This window comes from Rhineura floridana, chromosome 1 (assembly GCF_030035675.1).
Source record: "Rhineura floridana isolate rRhiFlo1 chromosome 1, rRhiFlo1.hap2, whole genome shotgun sequence".
In the NCBI taxonomy this organism is placed as follows: Eukaryota; Metazoa; Chordata; class Lepidosauria; order Squamata; family Rhineuridae; genus Rhineura; species Rhineura floridana.
In genome coordinates this window covers 184,330,114-184,350,310 of record NC_084480.1, presented here as the reverse complement: position 1 = coordinate 184,350,310, position 20,197 = coordinate 184,330,114, and the positions used below count along the sequence as shown (strand labels likewise).

Genomic DNA, 20,197 nt, shown 5'->3' with positions numbered 1-20,197 from the left:
ATAAATCACCACCATTTGCCACACTGAGTAACTAGACGTAAATGCAACATGCACCCTTCTCCCCACCCACCCTTGGATCAATTCGTTTATCTACACCCTGCAGACACAGAAATGAGTAAAATGCCATCCCCAATTCATCCCCAAATAATGGGATGGCAAATTGTGGGGAAACTTTTCACAACAGCCCAACAAGTTCATAGTAATACTTACAATAACCCCATAATGTTATATTCATATTTGGGGGGGTGGCTTTATTGACAGCTTTTTCAGCTGCTTCACAACTGCTTACTAACTGGGGCAGAATGTTTACCATGGCTGCTTTCACACTGCACTTTATTCCGTTATTCTGAGGATTTCCTACCTGGTAATTTGCGTATTATATTTAATCTTTCACACGACGTACATGCTAGTTCTGTCATTCTAATAGAATTCAGAGCACCAATTTGTGTGATAAATAATTCCAGAAATAATCCTTTTGCAAGCTTGGGAACCCAGAAAATTGCAGGAGTTTTTCACTGGCTGCAGCTAATCATGTGACAGGCATCCCAGCATGCAGTGCATTCCCACCCTTTAGGCCTGATGAAAATTGTACCAGTATTCTGGCATAGCCGTGGGTAGCAGCACACATCCCTGTGTCTATACAACTAAAAAAAATGTCAGATGCTAAAGGAAGAGGGGTTGCATGGTGATGGGATGAGATCATAGACCTCCTAGACAGTGGGGAGCTAGTGTGCATGTATATAATGGGTGAGGAACAAAAACAAGACATTCATTACAGCTGTGTGAAAGATAGCTGTGCGAAATGCCGGTATATTGGCTGAAAAATCTACCGTTCCTTAACGCAACAGGTAGTGCAGTGTGAAAGGAATTTTAGAAATTGGGCTGAAGCACTACCATTTTAATCCATTAAACTAACTCAATAAGCTCCATGTCTGAAAGCAGCCAATGTTTAGATCCCATTATTCTTACATCCCTCTTATTGAGCTCAGTGTGAGGTAAACTACTGAAATATATCCAGATTATGCTCTGGTTTAGCTGCAGTGCATGATGGTGTCCCAGAGAAAAAAATGGAGAGAGGCTCATTGTAATATGCATTTTACTGTCATCCCTCTGCTAGAAACCTGTGGGGTTGATGTGAGAACTTCTGCTTTATCTATTAGAAAAAAATGTTATTCTTTGAGCTTGCCTAGACCTTTTCATCTTTAATTAGAACATGTATTTTTTTTAAATTAGTTCTAGCACTTTTTAAAGTATGCCTGATGTGTATTTCTTCTTCTATCTTCCTATCTTTATCTGTTTATGGAAGTGAGCTTTTTCAATAGCACTGGCTCCACGTTTCTAGGCAGAGCTTTTTGTCACATGCTTGGCCCCAACTGAGGGCAAGTGGGCAGAGGGCTCATCCACACTGGAGGTCAATGTGGATTTGAAGCTGCTTGTGTATCTATCTGTCTGTCTGTCTGTCTGTCTGTCTGTCTGTCTGTCTGTCTGTCTGTCTGTCTGTCTGTCTGTCTGTCTGTCATCCACATGACCTCCTCTTCTAAGTTGCAGCCTGCAGTTCCCCCCTGTGAAATTTGGATTTTCCCATCCACAGATAATCTGATAAGGGAAGAAAATCCAATATAAAATTGCAAGTTACCCAACTGTGGATGCACTGAAATGTATTGCGTGGGCAGGCTTTTTTTACATGTGTGGTGACATTTCACTGGGTGCCATCTATTGCCACAACCTTTACTTCCATTTTGTTTCCAAAGGAAATGATGCACCCTGCCTTTTTCCATGGGTTGTTGCTGAAGGCATGTTCACAGTGTTTTAATTTTCAAAATAGCTTTTTTGCACAGAACTGCTCTCACCCTGTATTAAAAATAAAAATAAAAATTGCCCTTTCAGGGATCATTTCTATCATGTCAAGCTAGAGAAGTGTACTTGAAAGTGATTGGCTTTGAAGGTATAGGAGGAGGAAAGGAAAAGGGGAGGGGAAGAACTGGCAGCCTTTCATGGGTGTGGCTCCAAATCCTTCCCTGGTTTGGAGCGACATACTTTTTTTTACTACTCTTTTGTGCAAATCTGCTTTATTGAAAAACTTGTATTTCAAAAATAATAATTAAAAAAATTAAAAAGGTGTCGATGCTCAGGTAATCATATACCTGCATGCATGCCCACAATGGACCTCAGTTTTCCAGAATTTATGGTGACTGGGAAAGGAGTCATTGTGGAGAGAGGACTATAACACACATTGCAGATATATACCATCATGCACCACCCACTAGTGTAGATGGAAAACGCTGAGATACAGAGTGAAAGCACCCATGTGTGGGTGAGGGCATACAAATATGTGCACAGAAACAGTGACCCACGTACACATTAACAAACTAGTGTGGACATAGCCAGAGACTGCTACTACTTCTCCTTACTGTGCTGACATCAAGAGGAGGGAGAGGGCTGTGACGTCCTTCCCTGGCACCACCTGTGTTGCTCTCACTCGTGGCTACCAGCAGTCAGGATCATTGTGTTTATTTTTACCTTTCTCCGCTCTAGCACAGATCTCAAAAGATCCCCCTGCTAGGCCATACTACCCAACACTCTGTGTATCCAATATAACCTCTAGACTGTGCCTTAGTCTCTTCCTGGTTATTTTGATACCTTGTGTCTGTGTGTATATGTAATTCCCAACCCCCCTGAAGCCTCTTGCCTATGAAGCTCACAGCTCTGGGTTGCTCTGTGGTATTGGATGTTGATACAATATCTCTTCCTTCACCGCTGCCACCATTCGATACTATTTCTTCTTCAGCCTTGGTTACTCTGCATCACCTCTGGTCTGTGCACCCCAGCTGAGGAATCAGGCTTTAAGCAAACCAAGAAAATATTTATTGATAACACTAAGAATAACAAGATTACTTATAGATTGCATTGACAAGCATATGGTTTCATATATGTTTCTCTTATGTTCCTAATTCCTATTTGCCTCAGAACTCCCAATCCAATCTCTCAACAGCCAACTCTTACTCTCCACATCAACCTCCCTGTCCACAACCACCCTGTCCAACACCCACACACCGACTCAACTGTCATCCTCTCATTTATACCTTCAGCCATTCAAACACACAGGCAATCATCATCCAGCATTCTACAGCCCATGTACTCCCCCTTCTCACTCACTCCACTTACCATATTTCCTATATTAAACCTGCACTTACCATATTTACATTACATTCACATACAGGAACATCACAAGGGCACATCAGGGCTAACCTACACATGACATAGAGTCATAGAATCATAGAATAGTAGAGTTGGAAGGGGCCTATAATGCAGGAATCCAACTCAAAGCATTCCCGACAGATGGCTGTCCAGCTGCCTCTTCAATGCCTCCAGTGTCGGAGAGCCCACCACCTCTCTAGGTAATTGGTTCCATTGTCGTATGGCTCTAACAGTTAGGAGGTTTTTCCTGATGTCCAGTCGAAATCTGGCTTCCTGCAACTTGAGCCCATTATTCCATGTCCTGCACTCTGGGATGATCGAGAAGAGATCCCAGCCCTCCTCTATGTGACAACCTTTCATGTACTTGAACAGTGCTATTATATATCCCCTCAGTCTTCTCTTCTCCAGGCTAAACATGCCCAGTTCTTTCAGTCTCTCCTCATAGGACTTTGTTTCCAGTCCCCTGATCATCTTTGTTGCCCTCCTCTGAACCCGTTCCAGTTTGTCTGCATCCTTCTTGAAGTGCGGAGACCAGAACTGGACGCAGTATTCAAGATGAGGCCTAACCATTGCTGAATAGAGGGGAACTAATACTTCACGTGATTTGGAAACTATACTTTTGTTAATGCAGCCTAATATAGCATTTGCCTTTTTTGCAGCCATATCACACTGTTGGCTCATATTCAGTTTGTGATCAACGACAATTCCAAGATCCTTCTCACATGTTGTACTGCTGAGCCAAGTATCCTGCATCTTATGACTGTGCATTTGGCTTCTTTTTCCTAAGTGTAGAACTTTGCATTTATCCCTGTTGAATTTGATTCTGTTGTTTTCAGCCCAATGCTCCAGCCTATCAAGGTCCCTTTGAATTTTGTTTCTGTCTTCCACGGTATTAGCTATGCCCCCCAACTTTGTATCATCTGCAAATTTGATAAGCATGCTTTGTACCTCCTCATCCAAGTTGTTAATAAAAATGTTAAAGAGCACTGGGCCCAGGACCGAGCCCTGTGGTACCCCACTCGTTACTTCCGCCCAGTTTGAGAAAGAACCACTGATAAGCACTCTTTGAGTACGATTCTGGAGCCAGCATCAGCCTTCAGGGGTATATTTCCACATGAAACCTTTTCCATAATGAAAATGGCTTCAAAGAGTGACACCGTTTGGAAATCTTTGAACTTAATAAGCCTTTTTAATTTCTTTGTCCCTTTTTGAAATCTGGACAGAACAGTAGGCTCATTATTGTGGCTGAACCCCAGGAGATATACACCTAGCCAAAATCCTGGTATCAGGAGCTCTGTTTCCTCATAGGAAACCTGGGGAAGGAGGTAGAGAATGAAGTGCAGCAAGTTTCCTGTGGGACAGGCAATCCATGTACCATCCAGACCTGTTTTCCTTTAGAATCAACCCAGTGAACACTGTTTTAAAAACACAAGTTGGCTATACAGGCTGTGTGCTGAAGAATTTCAAACCTTAGAACATTATTATATTCTATTTTTACTTCAGAAAGAATTCACAATGCTCCCCTTTATTGTTGAACATTCATGAGGAGGTGGAATATTGCAGAATAGATGAGTGAAGCTGGGATACTTTTTACAGTTAAGAAATGTTAAATGTTCCCCACAAGAAGGAGCATTTGAAAGATGTGTTCCATAGCACCACTGATATAAAGGCATCTGCCTATGCCCTAGGCAGATTTCTCAAAACAGAATAAAAGAGAGCTCTGAGAGATTTCTTATGAAGTCATTTTCTTTTGAAGAATTGTGACTATTCAAAATTGAAAGGCTGTACTCTGGATGATGGATGACATACAATTCCCAAACACAATCTCTGTGTGGTGAGAAGACTTTGGGTGTTTGTAGCAGCTCTAATTTCTGTCAGCTGCTAGCACAAAGAGAGAGAGTCCTCTTCTCTCAATGCCGTTGTCCGTCCACCCACCCACCCACCTACCCACCCACCTACCTACCTACCTACCTACCTACCTACCTTTGATCGCCCTGTAGCTCTAGAAGCTAGCTGCTGTTGGAAGGAGAGTAAATGAACAGGGGAGTGTCATGCCACCTTGCCAGCCTTACCCTGGCCTGCAGTTAAAATGGCTAACTCCCAAAGCCTTATGGGGAATTCTTCCCCTTGACATCTTCCTTGTTAGCTTGCTAGCAAGCAGTTAAATCTTTGATGTTCTTTCATCACTGTGACTTGGTAATTTTATAACACAGCTGTACCCGCTTACGGTGATTTTGCACCTTCTTATCAGTGGAAGGGGCCTGGTTCCGTCAAGGCCGTAAAACTCCTTGCTTTGTTATGGGAAAGCAAGAGGAGGCGCCAGGTGCTGTGAGAACATCATTTTTTCATCCCTTTGGTGAAAATGTTAATTGGTTAATTGTCTCCGGCTGTGAGGGAATTTTCCTCCATAAGAGGAGGCTCAGAACTCTGGGTTTGTGTCCCACTTCAGAGCACCACCTTGCCTATGGTGATGGTCTGTTGTGACTCCATTTACATCTTGACTTGCAACTCCCTGAGGGGAAGAAGGCTATTCAGTGAGAGATCCTATGCTCTTGTAAGTATAGCTAGGCAAACAGCTTTGTTATTTTGATTTGTGCCAAGAAACTTTCCTTTACCTTTGTTACTAAACACCTTACCCGTTTGGGTGTATGGTTTTAGGATTCAATTTGCTGCTACAAATTATTTGTGTGTACCTTTTTGCTTTTTGTAACCTTTTTATGTTTTTCTTATTTTCTTTTTAATAAACTTTAGTTACTTTAAACCAACGTGTGTTTATTCCAGAGAAAGGGGTCAGTTCCTAAATTCAGTCCTTGCCATTTGACCACAACTACCGTGTAACAGAGAAACATTTTTACCTAAGACTTCAGAAGGGGCCAGGAGTGTATCTAGACTCTGGTCCTGAGAGGCTCAGGTGTTTAAGTGGGCTCTGGGGTTCCCTTTGCCCCAGAGTAACTAACCAGTTGAAGGGTGGTGGCAGTACTACCTTGCAGGGTTGGTGTTGACGTACACAACCTTGGCAAACCAGGATTTGCTGGGATCAATTGCCCAAGGCTGGGGATTGACTCCTAGGACAATGAGAGCAGACGGGGAAGAGCTCCCCGCTTTCACTACAGGGAGTAGGCAGCAACACTAGAAGAGGGATCTCTATGAGTGCCTGTAGCAGCTATCATAAATGACAGCTACAAAGAAGGGCTAAAACTAACACTTATGTATTTAAAAAAACACATGGCCTTATCTATAGGCTTACAATCTAATAAAACATGAGAAATGATGAAAGAGAATAAGAAGAGAATAATATCCTAATAGCGTCATGCTTTTGCATACACAGGCTGAGAATGTATATAGCACTGATAGGAAATTGACTACAGAAATACATACATACAAACTCACATTCAAAGAATAGAGTTACGTGGGGGGGTTAATATGCCAAATACGTATGGGGGGCTATATGTGTGCTGCATTTTCCCCCTGCATAAAAACGCCATGTGTAAACAGATCCATGATACTTTGTTCCAATTATGCATCTGAGAGCTAGGGATGTGTTAGAATTCTGCTCAATTCTGATTTGGTACCGGATTTTCCATTCATTCACATATTCTCAATAGCCAAGGATTGGATTTTAATGTAGCAAATTTCCACAGCTATGTGGAAACACTTTTTTTAAAAAAAAAAACCCTCTTCCTCTAAAACATCAATTGTAAGAATAATAATTTATTGATATTTCCTTTAAAAATATCGATATTTTTTCTGAGCCAAAAAAAGAAAGAAAGCATGGATCAGTAAAAGTTAGCAGATACAGAACAAACTTGAATTGATGCCAGCCTGTTAGGTTGGCAGAATGCTTTCAAACTGGCACCAGCCAAGGGTTCTCATCCCTACTGAGAGCACCATATCAATGAAATACAGAGGGCACTTTTGGATGTGCTAGTAGAAATTACGGCAACCATCATCGAAGACTGGGAGGAAACCCACAGATACATTCAGAGGAATAAAAGAACTTTGGTCCATAAAGAAATTGCAAGAAAGGACAATGAAATCTAGTTATGAAACTAGTTATCAAATGCTTTAATGCTATTGTAATATGCTTTTCTTTTAACAGTTGGACAAAGCTTTAGAAGAAGTCACTATGCAGCTTCAGGACACACCTGAGAAGACAACATATATTAAGCAGAACCACTATCAGGAGCTCAATGACATTCTCAGTATACGGAACTTTACAGAAAACAAAGGTAGGGAATTACAAGGCCCAATGAGGATTTGATTTTATAAAATGCCGCTGCTGTATTGTTTATAATGTCACTCCTTTGACATGCAACATGTTCATGAAGATTTGTAAGATTTGTAGAACATGTTAACATATACATGTAATAGCAAGTTATTAGGGCAGTCTCTCTCAGACATTTTGAACTTGGCCTTACCCTCACCTTGAGGACCTTTTGCTTCCTGCCAAACAAAACCCAGTAATCTGTTCCCCAGATCATCATCCAGAGACATAGCTTCCCGCTGCTGCATGCAAGGATCATTGGATTGAGGTACTAATCCAACGTTGGCATGATCCATCATTCTTAGTGGTAGATCCAGTGTTGAAATGGTCCATGGAAAATATATTGTGTACATTAATGTGCCCTGCCTGGGGTGGAGTGGAACAAACAAATTTGACAGCAGATCCTCTTTCAAAGCCATTTTCCTCCCATTTATTTTTCCCTGTCTGGGATATACTCAAAGAACTGGAATACTTCCAGAGGGTGGTTGGCATCATAAAGAGAAGTTTAGAGGACTGGGAGGGGGAGGGATTTGGTCCTCCAACTCTGTAACGTAAACCACAGGGACCTAAGTTTTTCTCAAGCCACTTCTAAAAATCATTGCCTCAATTCTGCTGTCTTAATTAACATGCATAGTTATGTGAGCTGCTATTGCCTACCTTGGAGTAAATTGGCAAAACAAAATGGTAATAATTCACCAGATTTTCACAAGACATTGACCATATGCTCAAAATTATCTTCACACTCAAGAAAAATGAAATCTGGGGTTTGCTGCATTCCAGAACAAGGTTTGGGGTTGCACTTATGCAGAATCGCAGAGTGCACAGCAGCATCCTGGCAACGAGTAGCAATGCCAGAAGCTATAGGGGAGTTGTTGGTGAAAGAAGCTGGGCAGTTGGCAGGCTCTGGAGACACTGCATGAACAAAGGAGATGCTGTTGTCAATCATATGAATATTGTTATTAATGAGGTCAAAAATAAAATTTTGGTCAACCCTACAACAGGAAGGAAACAACCCCTTCAACCATTTATTTCTGTGCATTTATATTCCACCTTTCCTCCAAGAAGCTCAGTACGGCATACATTGTCCTCCCCCTCGATTTATCCTTATAACAACACTGTGAGGTAGGTTAGGCTGAAGGACTGTGACTAGCCCAAAGTCATCTAGTGAGCTTTATTGCTGAGTGGAGATTTGAATCCTAGTGTCCCAGGTCCTAGTCTAACTACTATACCACACTGGCTTTTCCAGTTGTTCAGAATGTTCTTACGTGGCATTTTCATTGCAGAAAGCTTAACTGATAAATAATGTATGCTAATTTGAGTTTATAGAGGTATGTGATCAAACCCTTGCATTCCTTGCTCCCCATCCCCAGGTCTCTTGATAAAATTCTACACTGCTGAAGCTTCTTAGAGATGGTGCAGCATGTGGATAGCACAATCAACTTTAAAAGACTATGTGTGGTGTTCATATGTGTCCCGTCTTCCCCCTGAATGGAGCAATCTTTACTTTTGTTCTTTAAGCCAACTCTTTTCAAAGGGCTGTCAAGTCAGAAAGATTGTTTCCCAACTGAAAACATTCTTGACTTATTCTGGGCAATTTACAAATTATAACTAGTTCCTTATTTCCCCTTCAACCCTTTCTCTACCCAAGGGGTTCTTAACGTGTGGTCCATGGACCCAGGAGGGGGGGTCCGTGAACCAAGCACAAAAAAAGGGATCGATTTCCAATGCAATATGATACATTGTATTTACCTTTTTTTATGGGACACCATAGCTTTCATCAGATTCTCAAATGGGTCTGCGACCCAAAAAAAGTTAACCACTGCTACACAGAAATACACACACAGAGTATGTGAAAGCTACTTCTCTGTGTGATCCCACACCAGTTGTGATAATACACTGACTTCACAAGATCAATGTGATTGGCCTTGCCTTTGTGATATTAACAGTCTCCCCAGAAGTATAGGATGACATCATGAAGAAGCAGCTCCTATCCCAGCTGCAATGGTGTGTGTGAAGGTGGCCTAGATTTGCTTGGTGCTTCTTTCAAAGGTCAGATTTGTTTAAGCAAGATAACTGAACCCTGCAATCCACTTCCACTAGGCCCTCATCCTGAACTGGTCCTCTTTATTTTTTTATTATTTGATTTATATCCTGCCCTTCCTCCCACCAGGAGCCCAGAGCGGCAAACAGAAGCGCTAAAAACACTTTAAAACATCATAAACACAGACCTTAAAATACATTAAAACAAAACAAAGTTAAAAACATTTTTTTTAAAAAGCTTTAAAAACATCTTTTAAAAAAGGGTTAAAAACATTATTAAAAAAACATTAACAAGCAATTCCAACACAGACACAGACTGGAATAGGTCTCAACTTAAAAGGCTTGTTGAAAGAGGAAAGTCTTCAAAAGGCACTGAAAAGATAGCAGAGATGCTGCCTGCCTAATATTCAAGGGGAGGGAATTCCACAGGGTAAGTGCCGCCACACTAAAGGTTTGTTTCCTATATTGTGCAGAACGAACCTCCTGATAAGATGGTATCTGCAGGAGGCCCTCACCTGCAGAGCGCAGTGATCACCTGGGTATATAAGGGGAAGACGGTCTTTCAGGTATTATAAGGGAAAGACGGTCTTTCAGGTATCCTGGTCCCAAGCTGTATAGGGCTTTGTACACCAAAGCTAGAACCTTAAACTTGGCCCGGTAGCAAATAGGCAGCCAGTGCAATTCTTTCAGCAGCGGGGTGACATGTTGGCGATACCCGGCCCCAGTGAGCAGTCTCACCGCCATATTTTGCACCAGCTGCAACGTCCGGACCAACCTCAAGGGCAACCCCACATAGAGTGCATTACAGTAATCCAACCTGGAGGTTACCAGTGCGTGGACAATAGTAGTCAGGCTATCCCGATCCAGAAACAGCCACAGCTGTCTTACCAGCCGAAGCTGGTAAAAGGCACTCCTAGCCACTGAGGTAACCTGGGCCTCTAGCGACAAAGATGGATCTAGGAGCACCCCTAGAGTACAGACCTGCTCTTTCAGAGGGAGTACGGCCTCATCTAAAGCAGGCAACTGACCAATTATCTGAACTTGGGAACCACCAACCCACAGTGCCTCCGTCTTACTAGGATTCAGACTCAGTTTATTGGCCCTCATCCAGCCCACCACTGAGTCCAGGCAGTGACCCAGGGCTTGCACGGCCTGCCCCGATTCAGATGTTACGGAGAAATAGAGCTGGGTATTGTCAGTGTACTGCTGACACCTCACCTAAAATCTCCTGACGACTGCTCCCAATGGCTTCATATAGATATTAAAAAGCATGAGGGACAAGATGGTACCCTGTGGCACCCCACAGCACAACTGCCAGGGGGCCGAAAGGCAGTCACCCAATGCTATTCTCTGAGAATGACCTTGGAGATAAGATCGGAACCACTGTAAAACAGTGCCTCCAATACCCATCTCACCAAGTCAGCCCAGAAGGATACCATGGTCAATGACATCACAAGCTGCTGAGAGATCAAGTAAGAGTAACAGGGTGGCACTCCCCCTGTCCTTCTCCCGATAAATGTCATCCATCAGGGCGACCACGGCCAATTCAGTCCCATAACCAGGTCTGAACCCAGACTGGAATGGGTCAAGATAATCTGTTTCATCCAAGAGTACTTGCAATTGCTGCTCCACAACCCTCTTAATCACCTTCCTTAAGAAGGGGGTATTTGCAACCGACCGGTAATTGTCACAGACCAGTGGGTCCAGGGTGGGCTTCTTCAGGACTGGTTGGATCACCCCCTCTTTCAGGGTGCCTGGAACCACTCCGTCCGCAATGATATGTTGACCACATCCTGAATCTACTCGGTCAAACCCCCTTAGCAAGCTTTAATAAGCCAAGAAGTGCAAAGGTCAAGAGGACACGTTGCTGGCCACATCATCTTTCACTGCCACAGATTGTGTGGTTTGTAGCATGCCAATAATACAGATATCACCAGCTTGGTATGTAACCATGCAGTCTATCATAGTCACACAGGCAAAAATTATACATGTTACTAGTGTTACACAGGAACAACCACGTGTAGCCCCTTTCATTTTTTCAGATGAGCCGTTTACATAAAAATATTCTACATAGGAAGGGGAGCAGGTTCAGGGTCAGTAGGAATGTAGGAAGCTGCCTTAAGCAGAGTCAGATCAATACCGACTACACTGACTAGCAGCAGTTCTTCAGGGTTTCATACAAGGGATGTTCATATCTCTGTCTCAAGAGATGGGCCTTCTGCATGCAAAGCTTATACTTTACCACTAACCAACAGCACCTTCCTAGTCTTAGGTAGACAGCATGTACTCACCTTGTGATTTCTTATTACTGTTATTCACTTTAATGTTAACATATCATCAGCAGAACAAACAATAATTGTTAACTGTTCACCAATAATACAGGTTCTCTGATCATTATATTAGAGTGTGCATGGAACAATAAGATGTAGGGAGGGATGTTTGTTGATGCTCATAGCACAGTAGCTGTTAGGCCATATTGCTCGACACACTAACCTTACTGCAAATTAGGGTTGCCAGGTCAGAAGCATTCCAAACCCTGAGATTTCAGAGGCAGGCCCTAGTGAATGAGGGCGGGCCCTAGTGATGTCATTAAGCATGATACATTAAGCATCAACCACAGTTGTTTGGAGCATGCCACTCAAAAAAAATCTGTTTGGAAATTAAGATAGAAATCTTAGCTAAATGAGGGTGTTTCCAGGTCCAGTTGAAGTGACAGTTTCATCCCTTTTCCACAGGTAGCCTGCCATCAGATTGGGTAGTACTGCCATCTAGCGTCCGAAGGCAAGAATGCACTAGAGTTAAAACCTGGGGCTCGAGCCCCTCCCACTCCAGTCTTCATTCTTGCCTCCGTCCGAGGCAGATCTGAATTTAGACAGAGCATAGCTAAGTCTTATTTTCATTCTGTTACTCTTCTTATCTTTTTACCTCTTGATTTCTTCGGGGTTCTTCCCTGAGGCTTCACCAGCAGCGGCTGCTGCTTTTACATTTAGCGGGGACTCCGTGGCTGCGATCCTCCCCCCCCTTTTTTCTTTGCCGTTTGTTACTCAGCTTTCAGAACTTCCTCCAGCAGCGGCTGCTGCTCTTTCCCATTTAGCGGGGGCTCCGCGGCTGCGGTCCCCCCCTCCCCCTTTTTTGCCGTTTATTACTCAGCCTTCTCAGCCTCCTCCAACAGCGGCTGCTGCTCTCTCGTGTTTGCGGGGGCTCCGCGGCTGTTAGGCTCCAACAGCAGCGGTTGCTGTTTTTTCGTTTAGCGGGGGCTCCACGGCTGCGGTCTCCCCCCTCCTTATTTCAGTCTATAATTTAGCCTCTACATAGGGAAGCTTGCGGCTGCGGCTCCCTCGTAGACACCCCGCCCGTTCTGAAGCCTCTTGTAGCGCTCCCATTTTTCCCGCCAACCCCGATATCGCGGCCACCATTGTTATTTATTTCTGTCCTTAGGGAAGCTTGCGGCTGCGGCTCCCTCGGCGGCCGCCATTGCAATTTCTTCAATTTTTTTACAGAAGCCCCTCAGCCCTGCTGTTCATTCAACCCGGCTTGGGCTCAATTACTCTTACTGATATCGCCCCTCTCGCCTGTTTTTTAGCACCCTCCGGTGGCATATCCTCCCAGCTGACTCCCGGCCGTTTTCAAACCCTGCTAGAGTCTTAGTGAGAGGCTCCGTTATCGCGGCCGCCATTTTATTCGTTTTTTGCCGCCTTTTTTTTCTTTTCTAATCACTTGGGACTTGTGTGCTCTCCTGTTAACAAACATATACTCACCTATTCAGTATTCCCCTCAGACACATCAAGTAGCCCTGTTGTGGGACTTGTGTAGTCTCCGGTTATCAAATTTATATTCACTTAATCAGTATTCCCTTCAGATACATCAGGTAGCCCTGTTATACCACACCTTCCTCTTCGTGTGTGTGTATATTTGTAGGTGCACCTCCAGTAGCCCTGTTATACCACACTTGCCCCATTGTGTGTGCGTATATTCGTAGGTACACCTCCAGTAGCCCTGTTATACCACACCTTCCCCAGTGTGTGTGTGTATATTTGTAGGTGCACATCCAGTAGCCCTGTTATACCACACCTTCCCCATTGTGTGTGTGTGTATTTGTAGGTGCACATCCAGTAGCCCTGTTATACCACACCTTCCCCATTGTGTGTGTGTATATTTGTAGGTGCACATCCAATTGACTAGTCTGTGCACCTTGGTGGTACCGCACCTTCCCCATTGAGTGCGTGTATCTAACCTTGGCCACACTGCGATTTTTAAATAAAGCTTACCTCTCTGGCAGTGTCACTAGCGGTCTCGCACCTTCCCCATTGTGTGCGTGTACTTAGCTCAAGGCCAAGTTGGCAGTGTAACTAGCGGTCTCGCACCTTCCCCATTGTGTGCGTGTACTTAGCTTGGCGCCAACCTTACCCGAGTTGTTACCTTTCTCGTACTGGGCGTACTCACTCCTGTCATACTGTTTCTAGTCTGTCCTATACTATTTCTACCTTAGCTCTGTTACCGCTCCTTCCCCATTGTGGGCGTCATTCAGAGATTGTCATGGCGGATTTGAACCCTGAGGTGACAATATCCCCTGAAGCAGGCCGTCCATCCCCACACCAGCCAGCTAAACATAAACACGCCAAGGCAAAAGCAAAGACTAAACACCTGTCTGGTCACAGAGCGCCCAAGAGAGCACGCTACGTATCATCACTCCCAGAGAAACCTCGCCATGCAGCCGTTCCTGCACTTTTCCAGTCTCCTTCTGAGTCTTCAGAGGAAGAGTTTGAAGGATTCCCGTCAAGCTCGTCAAACTCCGCATGGGCAGCCTCAAATTCCTCTTCAGGAACAGGCACTACCTTCTTCCACTCCCCCAGGGATACAGTTGACCCCTGACTTCCTGCAACAACTACGAGAGCTGCTGGGGTGCCTATCCCATCCCCAGCCCACTCTACATTTGTCTTCTCAGCCCGGAACCTCACGACAGCCCAGCTCTGCGAGACAACCCGGTGACAATACTGATGCTCCACTACCCTCTCCTAACCCATATGAGGTGGTCAGGGGTAGATTGGACGTAGAACAATCTCAGTCTGATGACTACATGAACGTTTTTCAGACTGACCTGGATGAATGGAATGGGGAATCTGACCAGGAGGAAGAGATCTCCTATCGCCTGTTTGACCCGGCGGATTTCTCTCGTCTGTCACGTAGAGTCATGGACACTCTTGGCATTCAACCAGAACTTATTCAACCGGTTGTCCCTCCTGTCAAGGGTGCCAGAGTTCTCAAGTCCCCCAGATCAGTGCACCACTTCATTCCCATGCCAGACCCCATTAAAAAACTGACCAGAGAAGAATGGGCCCGTCCCCTTCATCCACGTCGTTCCTCCTCCTTAGCCAACAAGCTCTATACCCTGGACCCGGAATCCATGTCCTTTCTGAACGTCCCGGGGGTGGACCAACCTATTTCCAATCTTGTATCCCGTTCTCTCCTTCCAAAGGAAGGCGAATCACTGTTCAAGGACCCCTATGAGAGGAGGCTTGACTTTGTCTTCCGTAAGATCCATGAGGCCTCCGCTCATTCCATCCGGGCCTCTTCTACTGTCTCTATCTTCTCGCGGGCTTCCATGATGTGGTTAGAGGATATCCTTGATGAACCCAACCCGGATCCCGCCTGTCAGGCCCAGGATGTGACTCAGGAACCAGACCAACGGCTGTAGTTAATTCGTGTTTTATTAGGGTAATGTCCAAACAAAGACTGCGTTTTCTCATGAAGCAATACAGGGATACAGGTCCTGCGGCATTGGGAGAAAGTTGACAGAGCAAGGGACTTCTTCCCGCCTGTTCTTTAAGAAGGGGCCAAACGGGCGCGCAATCTTTTGCTCCTCCTTAACTGCCCCTCAGGTACTGCCCGCCTTCCCCCCCTTCTCTCCTGTCTTTTCAGCTGTCTGCGTGTGCGCGGTGAGGGGGGAAGCATCACCCCCTCCTCTTCTGAAGTTTCCGATTCCAGGATGGGGGATAGGGGAGGGGCTGATGGTAAACTGCCTCCCCGCTTTTCGGCTGTGAGCAGCCCTCCCTCTTTCCCCTCTTGCTCTGAGCCTGAAAGAGGGGGAGGCGTGAGAATGTCCAGGGAGGGCTCAGGCTCCCCGTTGCTAAGCGACCTTATCACTGGCAGTTCCTCTGTTTCGTCTTCGCTCCAAAGGGGGGAAGTTCCTCCCCCTTCCCTCTGCCATCCATCCGAATACTCTTCTCCCAACTCTCCGGGATCCAGCTCCCCGGGATTGGGACCCCAGCTCTGCCTTCCGACACCGCCAAACTAAGGAAAGGTATCCTCAAGATACACAAGGCTGCTGCCTTTGTGGCCGACGCCACATTAGACGCTTCCCATCATGGTGCACGCGCCCTTGCAGCCGAAATTGTAGCTCATCGTACTCTATGGCTCCAACATTGGGACGCCGACTCGACTGCCAGAACCAACTTATCCTTAGCTCCATACTCGGGAAATATGCTCTTCGGCGAGGACGCTCTCAAAGCAGTCCTTGTCGACCCCAAGGACAATCGTAAACCTGCACTAGCTACGGCCAAAAGAGACGACCGCAGACCCGTACGACGGTTTACCCCTTACCGTTCCTTCCAACCCTTTCGGAGAGGACGACCCGGTGGACGCGGACGGGACACCAGGCCTACAAATTTCCGTCCCTTCAAGGCACCCTGGTCCAGACAACGATCACAATACAGGGGCCAATACCAGAGCAGGCAGGCATATGGCGGAGGAAACCGTCAACGCAGGCAGTTCTGACTCCATCCCCATTGGAGGCAGACTCTCCTTCTTCTCCAGCATCTGGCTAAACTTGACAAACATCTCCTGGGTCAGACTTCTCTTCACCCAGGGCTACAATATAGAATTTTGGCAGACACCACCGGACAAATTTTGCATCTCCCCCATCTCCAGGGCACGCAAAAAGATCATGCAGGACGCACTACGACATCTACTTGAGATAGCCGCTATAGAGCCTGTTCCCCCATCCGAACGGCTACAAGGCGTGTACTCCGTCCTCTTTACGGTCCCCAAGCGAGACTCCTCATGGAGGGCGGTCTTAGACCTCAAGGGCCTCAACTGCTTCGTCAAATACCGCCACTTCAAGATGGAATCTCTGGCGTCTATTGTAGAGGCTCTACAACAAGGGGACTTTATCGCATCCATCGACCTGAAGGACGCTTACTTACACATCCCAATTTGCCCGGGTCACAGACGGTTCCTGAGATTTGCACTAGGCCACCTCCATTTTCAATACCGGGCCCTTCCATTCGGCCTCTCCTCGGCCCCCTGAGTCTTCACCAAAGTGATGGCCACCATGCTGGCGTATCTCCGCCTCCAGGGGGTCCATATTTATGCTTATCTCGACGACCTCCTCCTCCGAGCAGGCTCCCGGGACTTGGCCAACAGGCAGATCCAGTTCACCCTAGAGGCACTACACTCTCACGGCTGGCTGATCAATGCCGAAAAGAGTCATCTACAACCAACTCAGCGCCTCCAGCACTTAGGGGCAATACTGGACACATCCCTAGCCATGTCCTTTCTGTCCCCAGACCGTATTGCTTCCATCACAGCCATGGCAAACTTACTTCTACATCGCCCCACAGCAGATGTCATGTTTCTGGCCCAGTTTCTCGGGGCAATGATCTCCACCATCCACATCGTTCCGTGGGCCCGACATCATTCCAGACCTTTACAATGGGCTCTCCTACCCTTTCAAGCGGACATCTCCAAGTCCAACCATCGCGTAATTCCTCTGGGCCAATCTCTGACGCAATCATTCCACTGGTGGGTATCCACAACTTCCCTTACCAAGGGGACACCGTTCCGGGACCCAACCAGAGTCCTAATCACCACGGATGCCAGTCTGTCCGGCTGGGGAGCCCACTGCAACTCCACCTTTGTCCAAGGCGTGTGGTCAACCCAGGAACTAAGTTACAACATCAACTGGCTGGAGCTCAGGGCTGCTCATCTCGCTCTAAGACACTTCCAGCCACTATTCGCTCTACAACACGTCCTAATTCGCACGGACAATGTTTGCGTGAAATCTCACATCAACAGACAAGGAGGTACAAGGTCCAGGGCTCTACAGGAAGAAGCGACATGACTCTTCGACTGGGCCGAGTCCCACCTCCTGTCATTACGAGCAGAACACCTCAGCGGCACGCTAAACGTTACGGCCGACTGGCTCAGCAGGCAAATGATCCATCCGGGAGAATGGAAACTTCATCCAGCTGTGTTCACCCTCCTTCAACGGTGGTTCGGCCCCCTCTCACTGGATCTCTTCGCCTCCAGCCAAAACTGCCAACTGCCTCGTTACTTCTCAAGGTACCTAGAGACAACGGCGGAAGCAGTGGATGCGCTGATGACACCATGGCCACACGGGCTCCTGTATGCCTTCCCGCCCATATCACTCCTAGGCAGGACATTGACAAAACTCCGACTCGAACGGACACGGATTTTACTCATAGCACCCTACTGGCCTCGCAGACCCTGGTTTTCGGACCTCCTCTCGATGTCAATGGCGGCTCCCTGGACTCTTCCAATCAGGCCGGATCTTCTCTCCCAAGGACCAGTTTGGCATCCGGACCCGAACTGGCTGAGACTGACAGCCTGGCTTTTGAGCGGACACAGTTGATCTCTGCCTCAAGTCTGTCTCAAGGGGTCATAAACACTATTTTAGCATCTCGGCGTCCGTCAACTACTCGAATCTATCAGAGTACTTGGCGTACTTTTTCCAGCTGGTGCACTTCCAAAGGTTTTTCAGCACCCCAAGCCACTGTACAGCACGTTCTACAGTTCCTATACAGAGGCATGACATTGGGACTCAGACCGAACACCCTGCGTAGACAGGCCTCCACCATCTCCTCAATTCTGTCTGTTTCTTCATTGGCAGCACCCCTAGGCACTCACCCGCTCATCAAACGCTTCTTAAGAGGAGCTACCCACCTCTCTCCAGCGGTACGTCACCACTTTCCATCCTGGAACCTCTCCAAAGTTTTGCAGGCATTACAGCGACCTCCATTTGAGCCTCTTGCCTCAGTGCCTCTAAGACTGTTGTCTTTTAAAGTCCTTTTCCTCGTGGCTATCACTTCTGCAAGGTGGATTTCGGAGTTACAGGCCTTGTCATCGGCCCGTCATCTCTGCATATTCCATAAGGACTCTGTAGTCCTGAGGCTGGATCCATCGTTCTGTCCTAAGGTCAACTCAATCTTCCACAGTAGCCAGGACATTGTACTTCCATCCTTTTGTCCAAAGCCGGTCCATCCCCTCGAAAAGGCCTGGCATTCGCTGGATGTTAGGAGAGCGCTCAAAGTTTACCTCTCTCGCACCCAGGATATTAGACAGACAGACGCATTATTTGTATCCTTCCATCCGAGATCTTTGGGAAAAAAGGTGTCCAAATCCACTTTGTCCTGTTGGCTTCGAGCCTGTATTTCTATTGCATATCAGTCACTTAATTTGCCAGTGCCGTCTAACATCACGGCCCATTCGACCAGGTCTGCTGCCACTACGGCGGCTTTCCTAACTAATGCTCCTCTTACAGACATATGCAGAGCGGCGGTATGGGCTATCCCTAACTCCTTTGTGAAGCATTATAAGATTGATCGCTATGCTTCAGCTGACGCCTCTTTCGGGAGACGTGTCCTGCAACATGTTATTTCTGATTTGTAACTTCCTAGGAATCCCTCCCTATTAGGGGGCTACGTTGGTACATCCCAATCTGATGGCAGGCTACCTGTAGAAAATGGTCCCTTGGACCCACCTGAAGGGTGATTTTCACAGGTACGCCTGCCATCACGTCCCTCCCTTGTGGGGGATTTCTGGGGAAATTCGTTCAGTATTTCGTATATAGTTCAATCTATGTGCTTCGTGCTCTGTCTGATTTTCTTTAGTTAAAACCTGTTCTTATGTTGCAAGTTCTATGATATTTGCTATGTATATTTTCTTTGCTGCTGGGGCTTTTGCCCTTTGGTTACTTTCAGATTACCACTTCGGACTCGTCATCATGAAGACTGGAGTGGGAGGGGCTCGAGCCCCAGGTTTTAACTCTAGTGCATTCTTGCCTTCGGACGCTAGATGGCAGTACTACCCAATCTGATGGCAGGCGTACCTGGGGAGGGAGGGATCAGAGGGGAGAGATTTACAACACAATCCTTTCCTATGTTCACTCAAAAGTCCCACTGATTTTCAGCACAATCCTAACCATGCCTACTCAAAAAGTGTCCTACTGAATTCAGTGGGGTTAGGTCCCATGTATGTGGAATTAGCATTGCAGCTTTACTTCCAGAAACGCTTCATGTTGAGAAAGTTTTCAAAACAGGTTATGAATAAGACAAATAAGCTGCCCTTTTCAACAGTCCAGTAAAATTGAAACTTGTTTGATTCCTTAATTAGAAAAGTATAACACTGCAGCATGTAGACTTTTTAAAACTTGTTTAGAATTTTTTTGAAAGATACAGTGTATAATGTGCCATTTTTGCAAGTAATTAAAAAATCCTGCATGTACACTTTTATGCCTACCAAGATCTTCTTGCCTGCTGTGATCTTCTATTGTAGTGCAATCCTATGCAAGTTTATTCAGTAGCAAGTCCCAATTCTGTACAGAGAAAGTACTCTTTATGCTGCTGAAAGTTATATAATTACGGAATTCCTATGTGAGACAAGCAGAAAAAGGAAATT

The 20,197-nt window shown here is 46.0% G+C and overlaps 1 protein-coding gene across 1 annotated transcript in view; it reads left to right on the top strand.

The window, feature by feature from the left end:
- The window catches only part of GABBR2 (gamma-aminobutyric acid type B receptor subunit 2), a 435,702-nt gene that overhangs the window by 407,714 nt on the left and 7,791 nt on the right, over positions 1 to 20,197 (top strand). Inside the window, exon 17 of the mRNA XM_061588946.1 lies at positions 7,298 to 7,427. Coding sequence (XP_061444930.1) covers positions 7,298 to 7,427 — 130 coding nt within the window. The remainder of the gene's footprint in view (positions 1 to 7,297; positions 7,428 to 20,197) is intronic.